We start from the raw sequence: 15,374 nt of genomic DNA, 5'->3' as shown, positions 1-15,374 counted from the left end.
AAGTTGGACGGTTGGGAGACAAAGTCAGAGAGGCGAGATTGCATTGGTTTGGACATGTACAGAGGAGAGATGCTGGGTATATTGGGAGAAGGATGATAAGGATAGTGCTGCCAGGGAAAAGGAAAAGAGGAAGGCCTAAGCGAAGGTTTATGGATGTGGTGAGAGAGGAAATGCAGGTGATGGGTGTAATAGAGCAAGATATAGAGGACAGGAAGATATGGAAAAAGATGATCCGCTGTGGCAACCTCTAACAGGAGCAGCCGAAAGAAAAAGAAGAACAGCAGCAACTTACATGATTAGCAGTAAATCATAACTAAAGAAAGGAAATTCTGACCAAATAGCATACTTAATAGCCAAGTGCAAAAGGCTTCGCAGAACTAATGAGAGCTTAATTTGTCCAGCTGCTATTGCAGAGGAAAGTTGTGCAAGGTGCTAAGATTGCTCGCCAGCTTGAAAAATAAATAAATAAATCTCCATTAGGTGATACAGTTGTGCAATGCACTGACTTGGCATAATACATTCAAGGTCAGTTGATTGAAAGAGTATTGCAGATAGAATAATGTGCACTCCAGTTTGATGAATCAATTATTTTGATTGGGTCTGCTCAGCTTCTTATATTTGTGAAATACTGCTTTAACAAATTCAACTTATTATAAGTTATTTCTTTTAACAACTATGTTAAGGGGAAGGGGGATTGCCAGTTATGACCATCATGTTACAGGTGGTGTGGGAAAAAAAAGTTTAAGAACAACTGGTCTAACTGGATAATTTGAGAAGAGATCCTAAATTTAATTGTATGGTCTTTATTCTGCCGCTATGGCAAGCTGGCATATTCTTTCTTCTATAAGTGTCTTTAAATTTTGTGGCTATATGAAGTTTGCAAAGTGAAATACTGTATGTTTAGTTTAGCTCGACATTTTCTATGTTTCAGTTTTATTTGTGACATCACTTATTCACTTGATTTTTTTCCCCATCTAATTACAATATAATGTATTCATCACAATGAATTTAATCCCATTATATTATTTTCCCCTCATTTTTGTGTTGTTTTACTGAACAGAGAGAGGGGTAGGGGACACAGACATGTCACAGGCCAAGGCCACCTGATTGGGTTAATCTGGCCCTGGTGATGTTTCTAGTTATCTGCATCAAGTTGATATTAATAAGCAAGTGGGCAAGAAAGAACTTAAAAAAATACTGGTTAAGAAATATAGAAATAAACACAAATAAAGGTCTTTTCATTCATAAATATCCATTTATTTATAACTAAAAAGCAAAAAGTACAAAAAAGCCAAAGCCAGCTTTTTAAGTACAAACTTTCCTTTAGCACACTAAAAAGTGGGATATCAAAATTTCAGTCTTTGAATAAAGATATTGAGATCCACATCCAAATTTTAGAATCTTAAGAATTTTAAGTTGACTGAATTTTTTAATGTATAAATACAAAACTTACCCCGGTTCATTCAAGCTACTTCATGTTGTTTTAGCTAACTAGGTAAACAAATAACACCGTATATGTATAGAAAAGTACATTTTGCACACTATTTGTATTTATTTCACTATTTTTTATTGAAAGTTTTCTTTGTTTTGAATGTATCCAGTCTGTAAAAAGTGTGACATGGTGGCACACAGCTCCAGTGTCCTGGGTTTAAAGCAGGGTTCAGGCTCCGCCTGTGTGGATGTTACAAGTATTCCACCTATCTGCTTTGCTTTTTTCTTGCGTCCCAAGGCACACGTTTTAGATTAACTGGTAGCTCTAAACTGGTTCAGCATGAGTAAGTGTGCCCTGCAATGGACTGGTAAAGCCTGACCACAGCTGGTCATCTCCTCCTTACACCTAGTTACCTGAGAGTTGCACTAGAAAGTGCTCTAAGATGCTTGTTGAGATAGCGCTAAGTAAAAATGATTTATCATTACTTTCAATTTCACAAAACAATGAAAATTTTAAACTAAATTTACTCTTACAGTAACAGTATAGTTCCAAGCACACCACCACTTTTAGACTTTCAACCACAACCTCTACTGCAAAAATTACTAAAATATAGTAAAATCATGCAGTTCACAAAAATGTTTATTTGGTAGTTCCTGGCTCAAATATGGTGTTTGTAGTCTCAATGATTTTTAACTTGGGACCAGAACAATTGTGCCACAAAGGTAAGACCTTCAGCTTCATGACACTGGGTTTGAAAAACAGCTAAATCAGTTTGTATCTCCATGGCTAAATACGTTTTCTACTCAAACTCCAAAGATGTACACACGTTAGGATAGTCGGTGACTCCGACTAACTTTCTGTGAGCAACTGTTTAAGTACACCCTGTGAAAAGTGGTTTCCTGTGCAAAATTACTGTAGCTTCGGTCTTGCACACATTGCTGTTGGGATTGGGACTGGCTCTGGTTCATTGTGAAACAGAACAGGTGGTCTCTGTAAATAAATGGATGCCCAAAACACTTTCTTCATATATTTGTGTCTAAATCAGGTCAGGTGCCATTTTGCCACTACTGAGACAGCTTTCATATGCGTATGGAACATTTAATATAAATTATATTTGAAACAATAATTTTCTAATTTTGTATTTATAATACAATTCACTGCCCCTAGAAACTCACTGTCATGTCAGTTAAATGATTTTTTGAAACTGGACACGCTGGACAAGTCAGGCTCCTATATTATCTTTAGTTGAAGAGGCCTTCCAATTTGTGCTAATAGTATACTGGTCATGTAGAACAAACATTCAGCATTAATCTAATTGTTAAAAAATGCCATCTAAACATATTCTATTTTTAAACGTCTTAAAAGTACTAGTAAATCTGCCCAATAGCATTACTTGTTAATACACTTACAGGCACAATTATGAAGACTGCCCACAGATACAAATGATGCAAATACCTATTTAAAACATAACACATCATTCACTTTTTGCGAAAACTGCTCCCAAACAGTCAATGTTAAGTATTTTCTTAAAAGGTTGAATAAATGTATAATTCAAACTTAATTAACAGAAAAACAAACTCACCTGTCTCGCATGTCTTTAGATCGTATAGGATTCAGTACACTGAGAGTGGACTTCATGGAGCTGGTGGAACAGGTGTCCGACACCAAACCATCAAGAAGGCGGCTGTCACTAAGGTTGCTGCTCTGTCTTTGGAGAATACTGTGAGCTGCCAGGCCATAATCCACACAATCCTGATCTATCCTATTAGATGTTCTTAAGGCTGTAGATGCCACATTGATTTCCACAGCAGGGAGTGGACCAGCAGGCGGAAGAGGAGACAGCTTTTTTTTATAAGGTTTCCCAGCCAAGCCTTGTTTGGGTTCAAGTGCCACTGTAGGATCTGTACGATCTCTGTCATCCTTTCTAAGACTATAACCCAGCTCCTGTATATTTCTTGAGTCAGCAGCATGAGAGGTAAGCCAATTACCCAGTCGGCCTTGAATGTTAGGGGTGCTGTTTCTAATTTGGAGGCCTGTAAGGTCACTGGGAATTGATTCAGCAGAAGATGAACCAGTCCCTTTAGTACTAACCAAAGTATCTTGGTTGCTCTTAAATTTCCTTCTTCTAGTTTTTTCCTCTAGGGAAGAAGCTCTTTGTAGTCGGGGGTGTTCGGGAGGCTTGGGCATAAGAGGCAATCTTGGTAAGACAGGACTTCCAAGTGCTCCTTGTCCAACTTCATCTGGGGGGAATCTTAAAGTGTCATTTAGAAAATTTTCACAACCAAATTCCTCATTACTCAAAGTAGGTGCCTCCAGCTCCAGCTGCCTTATCTCCTTGGACTCCAAACTCCCTGAATCCTTTTCCTCTTGAGAACTTATATCCCCCAGATGCTGGAGCGGGACACCATTATAACAGTTCATTCTCATCCCTAAACCGACGCTTATTTCAATAAAACAATACAGCCACTGTTCTGATCAACAAAATATCAGGCAGTTACATCATGGATTATGAGGCTGCCACCTTCGAGTAGCAACTGAACAGCTCCATGACATCTGAGGAAGTCTCAGAAGTTCACTGAATCATTTATAATCCACAGAGTCCAGTGTTAAATATTCATTACTTTTCCTGAGTGCCAAAGTATGCAATCAATGAAAACACAAGCAGCAGAGAAAGCCTTTCAAACAGATGCCAGCTCTGGTAGTAGCTGAAATGTGTTATCATCTTGGCCAGCACTCACTTTTTTCATGATTTCCTGCAAGATATGATTATGTACATCAAATTACAATAAAAAAGTAAGTTTTAAACAGCAAAATATAAATAAATGTTCACACTTCTTTCCTAGAAGCAAATGGGAGTTCACTTTTCATTATATCCAAGAGATAAGAAACAACTTTTAAAGCACAATATTCTAATTTCTAAAATTCTGTTATTAAACACATAGTGTGGTATGTAAAACTATATTTTACATTATTATAATTATGTGTCTATCTACTGCCTTTGTCTAAAACAACGTACAATATCCTGATTCATTACAACTATTTACAGCTATTTTTTTTTTTTACAGCATAGGCAAGTTAAGAGATTTTCTCAGGGTCACACAAAAAGTCAGTTATTACCTAAACTCATAAGACTGACTTAAACTCCGATGCTTTAGCTTCTACACACAAAAAGAGTCGTGGGGCTACAAATGAAATTGTATCTTACTAAACAAAATCTGTTAAAGACTGTCAAAAAAAGACAAAACACCTTTCATTTTGTAAAACTTAACTTTGACAAAACACATTGCATTAAATACGTGAACTGAATGTACAAAATTAAATAACAGGTAAGTTGTCGCACTGATTATATTCTTTTAGACGTGTTACAGATTACATCACTTGAGGAAGATTGTTTGCATTTGGAATTAAGATAGATGATACCGGTTTCTATTATTACAGCTAACCAAACACACCCTGCTATTATCTAGGAGCAACTGGAAATTCCAATACATGTTTAAAAATACCTTTGAATGTCGGAACTAATACTTTTGGTTTTGTCCATTTTATAAGTGCAGTGGCATCCTACACATATAATAATAATAATAATTAATAATTCATTACATTTATATACACATACATATATATATAAATACACACACACTCATATAATATATATCATAGTCACGTCCCTGGTAAAGATGAGAAAAAATGGTTATTAAAAAGTCACCTTTTAGTGAATTACATTAAACGCGCACTGAAACAAATGAGCAATCTAGTCTGTAACTGACCTAAATTTATTCTGAGAAAAAAAAAATTCCTCATCAAGAAATAATTTTTAATAAAATCACACATGCATTTAATTCTTTGTAAAACCTCTCTTTTTCAATAAAATAGCATGTACCCTTCTCCTATAACATGTTATAAGGTTGGAGAATATTTACAGCAGGGACTCAGACTTTCCTCTTTACAGATTCTTTCATGATCATCCAAGGTCCTAGGTCCTCTCTTGTGCAGAGAATTGGACCAGACTTAAATTTAAAATCTCTCTGGCATTTCATGGACTTCATGATGCAATTCGCCCTAACAAGGTTCTCAGGGCCTTTGGAGGAAAACCAGCTACAATGGGGATCAGATTCTTTTCAGTATAGCCATCCTTTTTATGGGAAACCCATCTTGAACGTTTGTTGCCAAAATCCTGAACTTCTGTTTCATCTAACCATAGAGCACAGTTTCAATCAAAGTTGCAGTCACGTTTAGCAAACTCCAGGGGATTACAGTTGTGGTTAAATAACAAGAAATGCTTTTTAGTGGCATGACTTCCACATAATCTGTTGGCATGGAGGTGGTTTCTGATGGCAGTTTATGAGACCTGGTGACCCCAAGATGCTATTTATTTCTGTATTTCTCCAACAGTGATCCTTTGGGATTTTTTTTTCTACCTCTCTTACTGTGCATGGGGACAACACAAACTTTGGAGCTCCTCTAGGGAAGTTGATAACAGTTCTAGCTGATTTTTTAAATTATTGCTCTAACTGTAGATATGTCCATTTTCAGGCGCGTAATAATTTTTTTTATAGTTATTCCATGATTTATGAAGGTCAATGCTCATTTCCGTCATTTGAATTAGGTGTTCTCTTATCTTTCCCATGTTGATGAATGAATAAGGGAATTTGACGTCTGTGCCACCACATATTTATATTCCAGTGACACAAAGTCATAGATTACTGCTTGAAAGTTCCTACACACTCTGATGAACTTAAATACAATCAGATAAAAATGGAAAAAAAAATGCTTCAATTAAACTTCATAAGTATTTCTGCTGGCATCAAAAAAATCACAGCACGTGTAGTTTTGTTAAAAAAATTAATATTTCATTTTGAAGGATTATTTTTACTCAGAACAAATTTACTTCAATTAAATAGTTAAATCTAACTTTTTATTACTATTTTTCTTAACCAGGGGTGCCAATAATTGCTAAGGGTACTGTGTATGTATATATACACACACACACACACACACACACACACACACACACACACACACACAGTGTTGTGCAAATGTATTCAATCACCTTGAAAGTCATCATAATTTTCTGCATGACAAAAGATTTGTACACATATTTGTCCAGTCAGTATGTTTAATGTGATGCTGTAACAATACATTTCCAAAGTCAAAATAACCAATTTAATGTAGAGATTTAACTAAAGAAGAAAAATGCAAAAGTTAGTGTTTGCATTAAGTATTTAAACCTCTGTGCTTTGGAAGCTCCATGGTTATACAAATGACAAATGAATCAAACAACACAAAGGTGACAGTCACTTATAATTAAACATAATTAGGTACTATTTGCAAGTCCTTTATATCTCTATGGATATAAAAAGCACCCTTTGTAAGGGCCATGGTCTTTGTTGTACAATTACTGCAGAAATGAAGACAAAGGAACATTCTGCTGATGTGAGAAACAAAGTCATTGAAATGCACAAGTTAGGAAATAGCTACAAAAAATATAGAAGAGTTTGAATGTCCCGTTAAGCACTGTTGGATCCATCAGCAAAAAGTGGAAGGTTCATCACAGTACCCAAAATCTTACTAGAACAGGCCATCCCTCAGAATTAAACATCAGAGCATGACGTCGACTGGTGAGAGACACTACTAAAAATCCAACCGTCACTCTTAGAAGTCTGCAATGCTCTTTAGTTGATAATGGAGTGAAAGTGCACAGGTCCACAATTTCAAAAGTTCTTCATAAAACAGGCCTTTACGTGTAGCAAGAAATGTCCACATAAAACCACCTACGGCATTTGCTACAAAAAGCCCAAGAAAGACCCAGCTGAGATGTGAGAGAAGGTTTTATGGTCAGAAGAGACCAAAATTGAACTTTTTGGCCAGACTGCACAGAGGTATGTATGGAGTAAAACTAACACTGCCTGTGCCTCAAGAAACACCATACCTACGGAAAGGTGAATGTTTTGGTATGGCCAAGTCATAGCCCTGTTCTTAACCCTATTGAGAATCTGAAGCACTATTTGAAAACTGCTGTCCAGAGGTGCCATTCCACCAACCTAGAGGATCTCTATAAATTCTGCCAAGAGAAATGGAGAAGAATCACTTCTGAAAATATACAAAAAGGTTCATACTTACGCCAAATGAATTAAGGATGTTATTGTAGCAAAAGGGTTCACAACAAAGTATTAGTGTGTAGGGCTTGAACACTTACGCAAATATTAACTTTTGAGTTTTTCTTCTTTGGTCAAATATCTACAGGAAAAGGTTTATTTTGAATTTGGAAATGTATTGTTACAGCTTAAAAGTTCACATTAAAAATACTGAATGGATAAATGTGTACAAATCTTTTGTCACGCAGAAAACTAAGACAACATTCCAGGGAAGTGAATACTTTTGCACTACCCTGTAGCTCTGTTGTCCGGGGCTTTATGCCCCTGGTAGGGCCACCCAAGGCAAACTGGTCCTAGGTGAGGGATGAGACAAAGAGCGGTTAAACAAACCTCCTATGATGGAAAACAATTTTGGACGGCGTTTTCCCTTGCCCGGACGCGGGTCACCGGGGCCCCACTCTGGAGCCAGGCCTGGAGGTGGGGCTCGATGGCGAGCGTCTGGTGGCCGGGCCTGCACCCATGGGGCTCGGCCGGGCACAGCCCGAAGAGGCAACGTGGGTCCCCCTTCCCATGGGCTCACCACCTATGGGAGGGGCCAAGGAGGTCGGGTGCAGTGCGAGTTGGATGGTGGCCGAAGGCGGGGACCTTGGCGGTCCGATCCTCGGCTACAGAAGCTGGCTCTTGGGACGTGGAATGTCACCTCTCTGAAGGGGAAGGAGCCTGAGCTAGTGCGCGAAGTTGAGAGGTTCCGGCTAGATATAGTCGGACTCACCTCGACGCACAGCTTGGACTCTGGAACCAATCTCCTTGAGAGGGGCTGGACTCTGCACCACTCTGGAGTTGCGCCCGGTGAGAGGCGCCGAGCGGGTGTGGGTATACTTATTGCCCCCGGCTTGGAGCCTGTACATTGGGGTTTACCCCGGTGGATGAGAGGGTAGCCTCCCTTCGCCTTCGGGTGGGGGGATGGGTCCTAACTGTTGTTTGTGCGTATGCACCGAACAGCAGTTCGGAGTACCCACCCTTTTTGGAGTCCCTGGAGGGGGTGCTAGAGGGCATACCTTCTGGGGACTCCGTCGTTCTGCTGGGAGACTTCAATGCTCACGTGGGCAATGACAGTGAGACCTGGAAGGGCGTGATTGGGAGGAATGGCCCCCCCCAATCTGAACTCGAGCGGTGTTTTGTTATTGGACTTCTGTGCTCGTCACGGATTGTCCATAACGAACACCATGTTCAAGCATAGGGGTGTTCATATGTGCACTTGGCACCAGGACACCCTAGGCCTCAGTTCGATGATCGACTTTGTGGTCGTGTCGTCGGACTTGCGGCCACATGTCTTGGACACTCGGGTGAAGAGAGGGGCGGAGCTGTCAACTGATCACCACCTGGTGGTGAGTTGGCTTCGATGGTGGGGGAGGATGCCGATCAGGCCTGGTAGGCCCAAACGTGTTGTGAGGGTCTGCTGGGAACGTCTGGCAGAGCCCCCTGTCAGAAGTAGCTTCAACTCCCACCTCCGGCAGAACTTCGACCACATCCCGAGGGAGGTGGGGGACATTGAGTCCGAATGGGCCATGTTCCGTGCCTCTATTGTTGAGGCAGCTGACTGGAGCTGTGGCCGTAAGGTGGTCGGTGCCTGTCGTGGCGGCAATCCCCGAACCCGTTGGTGGACACCGGCGGTGAAGGATGCCGTCAAGCTGAAGAAGGAGTCCTACCGGTCCCTTTTGTCCTGTGGGAACCTGGAGGAAGCTGATAGGTACTGGCAGGCCAAGCGGAATGCGGCTTTGGTGGTTGCTGAGGCAAAAACTCGGACGTGGGAGGAGTTCGGGGAGGCCATGGAGAACGACTTTCGGACGGCTTCGAGGAGATTCTGGTCCACCATCCGGCGTCTCAGGAAGGGGAAGCAGTGCAGTGTCAACACTGTATATGGTGGGGATGGTGCGCTGCTGACCTCGACTCGGGACATTGTGGGTCGGTGGGGGGAGTACTTCGAAGACCTACTCAATCCCATTAACATGCCTTCCAATGAGGTAGCAGAGCCTGGGGACTCAGAGGTGGGCTCCCCCATCTCTGGGACTGAGGTCACCGAGGTGGTCAAAAAACTCCTTGGTGGCAGGGCCCCGGGGGTGGATGAGATACGCCCGGAGTTCCTCAAGGCTCTGGATGTTGTAGGACTGTCTTGGTTGACACGCCTCTGCAACATTGCATGGACATCAGGGACAGTGCCTCTGGACTGGCAGACCGGGGTGGTGGTCCCCCTCTTTAAGAAAGGGGATCGGAGGGTGTGTTCCAACTACAGAGGGATCACACTCCTCAGCCTCCCTGGAAAAGTCTATTCAGGGGTCCTGGAGAGGAGGGTCCGTCGAATAGTCGAGCCTCGGATTCAGGAGGAACAGTGTGGTTTTCGTCCTGGTCGCGGAACAGTGGACCAGCTCTATACCCTTAGCAGGGTCCTGGAGGGTGCATGGAAGTTTGCCCAACCAGTCTACATGTGTTTTGTGGACTTGGAAAAGGCATTCGACCGTGTCCCTCGGGGAATCCTGTGGGGGGTACTCCGAGAGTATGGGGTACCGGCCCCCTTGATAAGGGCTGTTCGGTCCCTGTACGATCGTTGCCAGAGTCTGGTCCGCATTGCCGGCAGTAAGTCGAACCCATTTCCAGTGAGAGTTGGACTCCGCCAGGGCTGCCCTTTGTCACCGATTCTGTTCATAACTTTTATGGACAGAATATCTAGGCGCAGCCAGGGCGTTGAGGGGGTCCGGTTTGGTGGGCTCAGGATTGGGTCACTGCTTTTTGCAGATGATGTTGTCCTGTTTGCTTCATCAGGCCGTGATCTTCAGCTCTCTCTGGGTCGGTTCGCAGCCGAGTGTGAAGCGGCTGGGATGAGAATCAGCACCTCCAAATCCGAGACCATGGTCCTCAGCCGGAAAAGGGTGGAGTGCCCTCTCAGGGTTGGTAGCGAGATCCTACCCCAAGTGGAGGAGTTCAAGTATCTCGGGGTCTTGTTCACGAATGAGGGAAGAATGGAGCGTGAGATCGACAGGCGGATTGGTGCGGCATCCGCAGTAATGCGGGCGCTGCAATGGTCTGTCGTGGTGAAAAAGGAGCTGAGCCGCAAGGCGAAGCTCTCAATTTACCAGTCAATCTATGTTCCTACCCTCACCTATGGTCATGAGCTGTGGGTAGTGACCGAAAGAACAAGATCGCGAATACAAGCGGCTGAAATGAGTTTCCTCCGCAGGGTGTCTGGGCTTTCCCTTAAAGATAGGGTGAGAAGCTCAGTCATTAGGGAGGGGCTCAGAGTAGAGCCGCTGCTCCTCTGCATCGAGAGGAGTCAGTTGAGGTGGCTTGGGCATCTGATCAGGATGCCTCCTGGACACCTCCCTGGTGAGGTGTTCCGGGCACGTCTAACCGGGAGGAGGCCCCGGGGAAGACCCAGGACACGTTGGAGGGACTATGTCTCTCGACTGGCCTGGGAACGCCTTGGGATTCTCCCGGAAGAGCTAGAAGAAGTGGCCGGGGAGAGGGAAGTCTGGGCATCTCTGCTCAAGCTGCTGCCCCCGCGACCCGACCTCGGATAAGCGGGAGACAATGGATGGATGTATATATAAAGCTTTCTTGCATTCTAATTAAATCATCAATGCAATACCTTCAGCTTACTTTTCAACAAACCAACTTAAACCAATCAGCATCTACTTGAGCCCATTTTTCTCTATAAAGTCTAAATAATATATACCTTCAAAATTAAAAATATCATTTAAACATACAAATAAGCATATGCATTCATTCACTTACTGTGCTCAGTTTTTTCTTCAGTGAGGTGGAAGATGATCGGTGTAAACTGGGGTGAAAGTGTCAGACGAAACAGCAGCTTATATTCCTTTCAGCAGGAAAAAGCTCCATGAACCCCCAGAATCCACAGCCTCAAGCTAATATGATGCGGCCCTTTGACAATGACCTGCTAAGGGGTTCTTGTGCCCTCAATATTTTGAGTTTTCTTCCTGGACAGTCATTTGATATCAATTGCATTTCCACAGGGAATGTAAAATTAATTCACTGCTTTATAGGTAAACTATATTGTTAACTTTGTTTTTGTGAATATGTGCTTATTATAAATGATACCCAGTTTTGGTCTTGAACACAACTGTCATCCATGCAATAATATACAGGGAGCAACTGCGCTTTCTGGCATTACAATATCAAGACCCATAACATTTCATTGTAATGATGTAGGACTACATGGTGCACAGAATCTGAAGAGAGTAATGGAGGAAAATGCAAAATGAAAACAGTCTGCATTTTTAGGTTTAATGTTTCTGCTGAAAGTTTTACACACAGCATTTAAATTAAACAATGCAGTTCACTGAGCACCACCGACTATTAATTTCTAGGCAATAAAGATGAAACCCCTGTTTTTCAATTATTTGTTACACCCTCATCTTGCATACAGTGTGGCATATTAATTACCCAAAAAAAAAAACCTCATTCATCACAACTGGCAAATCAATTTCACTGTTCTATGGAGCAGAGGCTACAAATTATTTATGCAAGCTTTAGATAATTTGGCCCACTAACCTGTACAGAATGAAGAAGGTGTTTGTATAGTGATGAATGATTTATTTCCTGTCAGAGGTAAAGGTTGGTTGATACATTTCACGATTACAGTTGCTCTTTTTTTTTATTAGTTAGAGAAAAAATATGAAAGCAAACAGCATGATTACACAGGGTGTGCCGTGGTGATGATGCACTGTTGTTGCGGCTGTTTTGTAGCGTAGCCACTATATGGGAGTCATCTACATTTCTGGATTAACTGGCAAGTTTTAATTAATCCTGTATTGTGCGAGTATGGAAGTGTGCATTAGTTGGGGCAGTGACGGGCTGGTGTCTAAAATACAGTAGTTTCCTGCCTTGCACTTAGTAATGCCAGCAAAGGGACAAAAATAATTCAATAAATCAACAAGTGGTTCCAACAGACAAAACGTGAACATATTTTTGTAAACCACTGAATCATTGGCTCTATCTAACTGACAGGTTTAAAAGCTAAGGAATGAAACCTCTGCTAGGAAACTATCAAAAAGTCATTAATAACTTCAAAGGATTTGTTTCAGCTCAACAGTGACAAGCAAATACCTCAAATTACATTAGCATAAACTAATGAGGCATTTATTTAAATAAATCTCAGAGCAGGGTGGAATTGGGGTTGTATAATGTACAGTGTGGAGAGACCGCCCAGTAATGGTATTGATGTCCTGGCCTCCTCCAAAACGCAGTAGATGAATTATTAGGTACAGCAGAATGATCCAAATGGTACAAGAAATATAGATGGAATGTGTTCTTCTCATTTGTAAATGCAGCTCTCTGATGAATTCTCCTTTAAAAAGGGTACACAGAAGACACTCCGAGATCCAGTGTCGCACAAGAAACACTAAACTCAACTGTTATGCCTTTTCTATTTTAAACAAGGTATTGTTAAGCTGTGATGTTTTTGTGACATTTCCTTTTACAAACAATACTATACCATGTATAAAGACCATCTAAATTCCTTTCTACTTTATTTTTATTAGCATTGAAATTATCAGGTGGAAGGATTCACTTATCAGATTGGATGTTCAGCACAGACTCCACTATAGAAAATCCAGGGTGGCCACAGTTCATCAATTAATTAATGGATAGATATTGCTGGTCTCCATTAATGTTTAATTCATTTCTACCTTGTTCTCTGTGTGTTTTAACAAATCTACATTTTATAAGTGGACCAGTTCTATATTTAGTAATTAGTATGTTTTATACTTGTATTTAAACTAAGAATTGTTCACAGCACTCTGCACCTGCACTCAGTGAAGAGCGCTATACAAAAATCTGTTGTAGGCCTAATTGTAATTTAAACTACACCATGAATGGTTGTGTCACTGCATTTAAATCCCATATTTGAATATTTTCTACATGATCTTTCCCCGGTTTTTCCCCCTTGGACTTGCTTTCTGCCAGGTTGACTGCTCAAGACCCTGCCTCTCGCATACTGCAATTATCTCATAAATGTATGGAAAAAGTTTATAAAGTGAATGGTTAAAAATAATTTAAAGACGCACATTGCATAAACTGATATTGTACCTGACTGAATAATTGGCATTTCTGTCCATGAATCTGTCATACATCGCTATCGCCATTCTTAAGACATGACAGAATTTGCAGTCCCATACCCTTGTCTTAGTGATCCCTGCTGCTGTTGCTGTTTGCTCCAAACAATACAGTATAGTAGGTCAGTTTGTCACTTAAATTACTTTAATCTGGAAATCCTTAACAGACTACATTTTTTAAATCGTTAAAGAAACACTCTGTGCTTTATATAAATGGAGTAACTTTTTGTTGTTTTATTTCCATCTAAACGTTATTCCAAAGCAGTCCCACTAGTATAATGTCTACATGACAGAATGAATTGTCAACTATGTCTATATCTGCTCTTCGCAAAATGCTATTTTAAAAAGTCGTTAATTTAAATATCACGGCAATACATATAAACCAAAAGGATTAATTCAAATAAAACAGAGCAATAGTGGTGAGAGTCTGGCGTATTGCGACAGCACACCCCTTTTGAATATTCGTGCACAGGTGACCTAAGTAATGTACAGTAAATAGGCGACGACTGATGCTGTGTGGCCGTTAAACATGTTTAATAAAGGAAAGAAAGTGGCCAGGAAGTCATTAATCAAAACGAAAAACCCGTGCCATCGAATTTCATACGTCCTCTGAAGTACAGCTGAGGTTCTCCCTGGGGATTGTTCGGGTTTAATGTTGGACGAGAGTCTCGGATTAGTTAGGACAAGTTTAGGCAATTCAGTGTATGATTCTGAACAATGAGTAGCAAATGGATTTTCGAAGAGGTCAGTTGCATAGTATATGAATAGATGAATATACATTCTACGTAAAATATCTGAAATACAAATCGCCATCCATAAAATTCACAAAAGCAAGCTCAATTCCAACTAGAATTTGAATATATACAATTTTAGGCCCATACCGTCATTATGCTGGTGGTCCGCTCATTCATCCGAGCTGTCGAGCCACCACCGCCCAGTCCTATGCAGGTGCTGCTGCTCAAAGCTCCGCCGCGGCTTCATTTTCTTTCTGCTTAATGCAAGCGAACGCACTCTCCGTCGCGTCGCTTCCCTGGTAACACTTTAGTCCAACCACTGACGAGAGAGCGGCCGAGAGGAGACAAGGAGAACGCGTCAAGCGGCCAAACGGAAACGCGTGGCACTGCCGCCCAGTGGCTGGCGTGTGAAAAACATGTAGAATTTACAGTGGCGTATTTTGGCATGAAAATACTGGTGGGGCAGTAACTGAATTTTCCTGTATGTCTGCAAACTTCTGTAACGTAAACATTAACTTGCCTAATTATTCATATCAGTCACTCTTTTGCTAATGACTAATGAAACACACAAGTTCAGGCTTTTCACATCACGTAAAAATTAATCAAGTGATAGAATACTGGTCTGACTCGAATGGTATCAGATTATTGCGATACTCTCTGATATCAACATCATTTCACAAATTATGTAGATATATGTGCTAAGTAATGTGAACCACTTGCTGCACAGGAAAATATATTGACCATGAACTGTCTGAATTGAAAGGAAAACAGCTGAGAGTGGAACAGCTTTATGGTGAAAAAGGACAAGCCACAATAACATGGAAGGAGTACACACATAGCATGACTCGAGCTGTACACTGCACGTTTGGTAGCAGCGCTAACCACCCTGTGGCCAGGTGTCTAATGGGCATTGCGAGTATGGCAAACAGCTGAAAAAATGATTTCCTACGTTCATATCTGTTCTTTCCGCAACAGAGATTTT

General features: G+C 41.3%; 1 protein-coding gene across 1 annotated transcript in view; it reads right to left on the bottom strand.

Moving 5' to 3' along the window:
* inpp5e (inositol polyphosphate-5-phosphatase E) overlaps nucleotides 1-14,735 on the bottom strand; it is a 57,819-nt gene extending 43,084 nt beyond the window's left edge. The window contains exons 1-2 of the mRNA XM_028810209.2: nucleotides 14,540-14,735; nucleotides 3,015-4,185 (exon numbers count right to left, since the gene is read on the bottom strand). Coding sequence (XP_028666042.1) covers nucleotides 3,015-3,859 — 845 coding nt within the window. The 5' untranslated portion in view covers nucleotides 3,860-4,185; nucleotides 14,540-14,735. The remainder of the gene's footprint in view (nucleotides 1-3,014; nucleotides 4,186-14,539) is intronic.
* Between the last annotated feature and the right edge of the window lie 639 nt (nucleotides 14,736-15,374).

This window comes from Erpetoichthys calabaricus, chromosome 9 (assembly GCF_900747795.2).
Source record: "Erpetoichthys calabaricus chromosome 9, fErpCal1.3, whole genome shotgun sequence".
NCBI lineage: Eukaryota > Metazoa > Chordata > Cladistia > Polypteriformes > Polypteridae > Erpetoichthys > Erpetoichthys calabaricus.
This window is presented reverse-complemented; position numbering and strand designations above follow the sequence as displayed.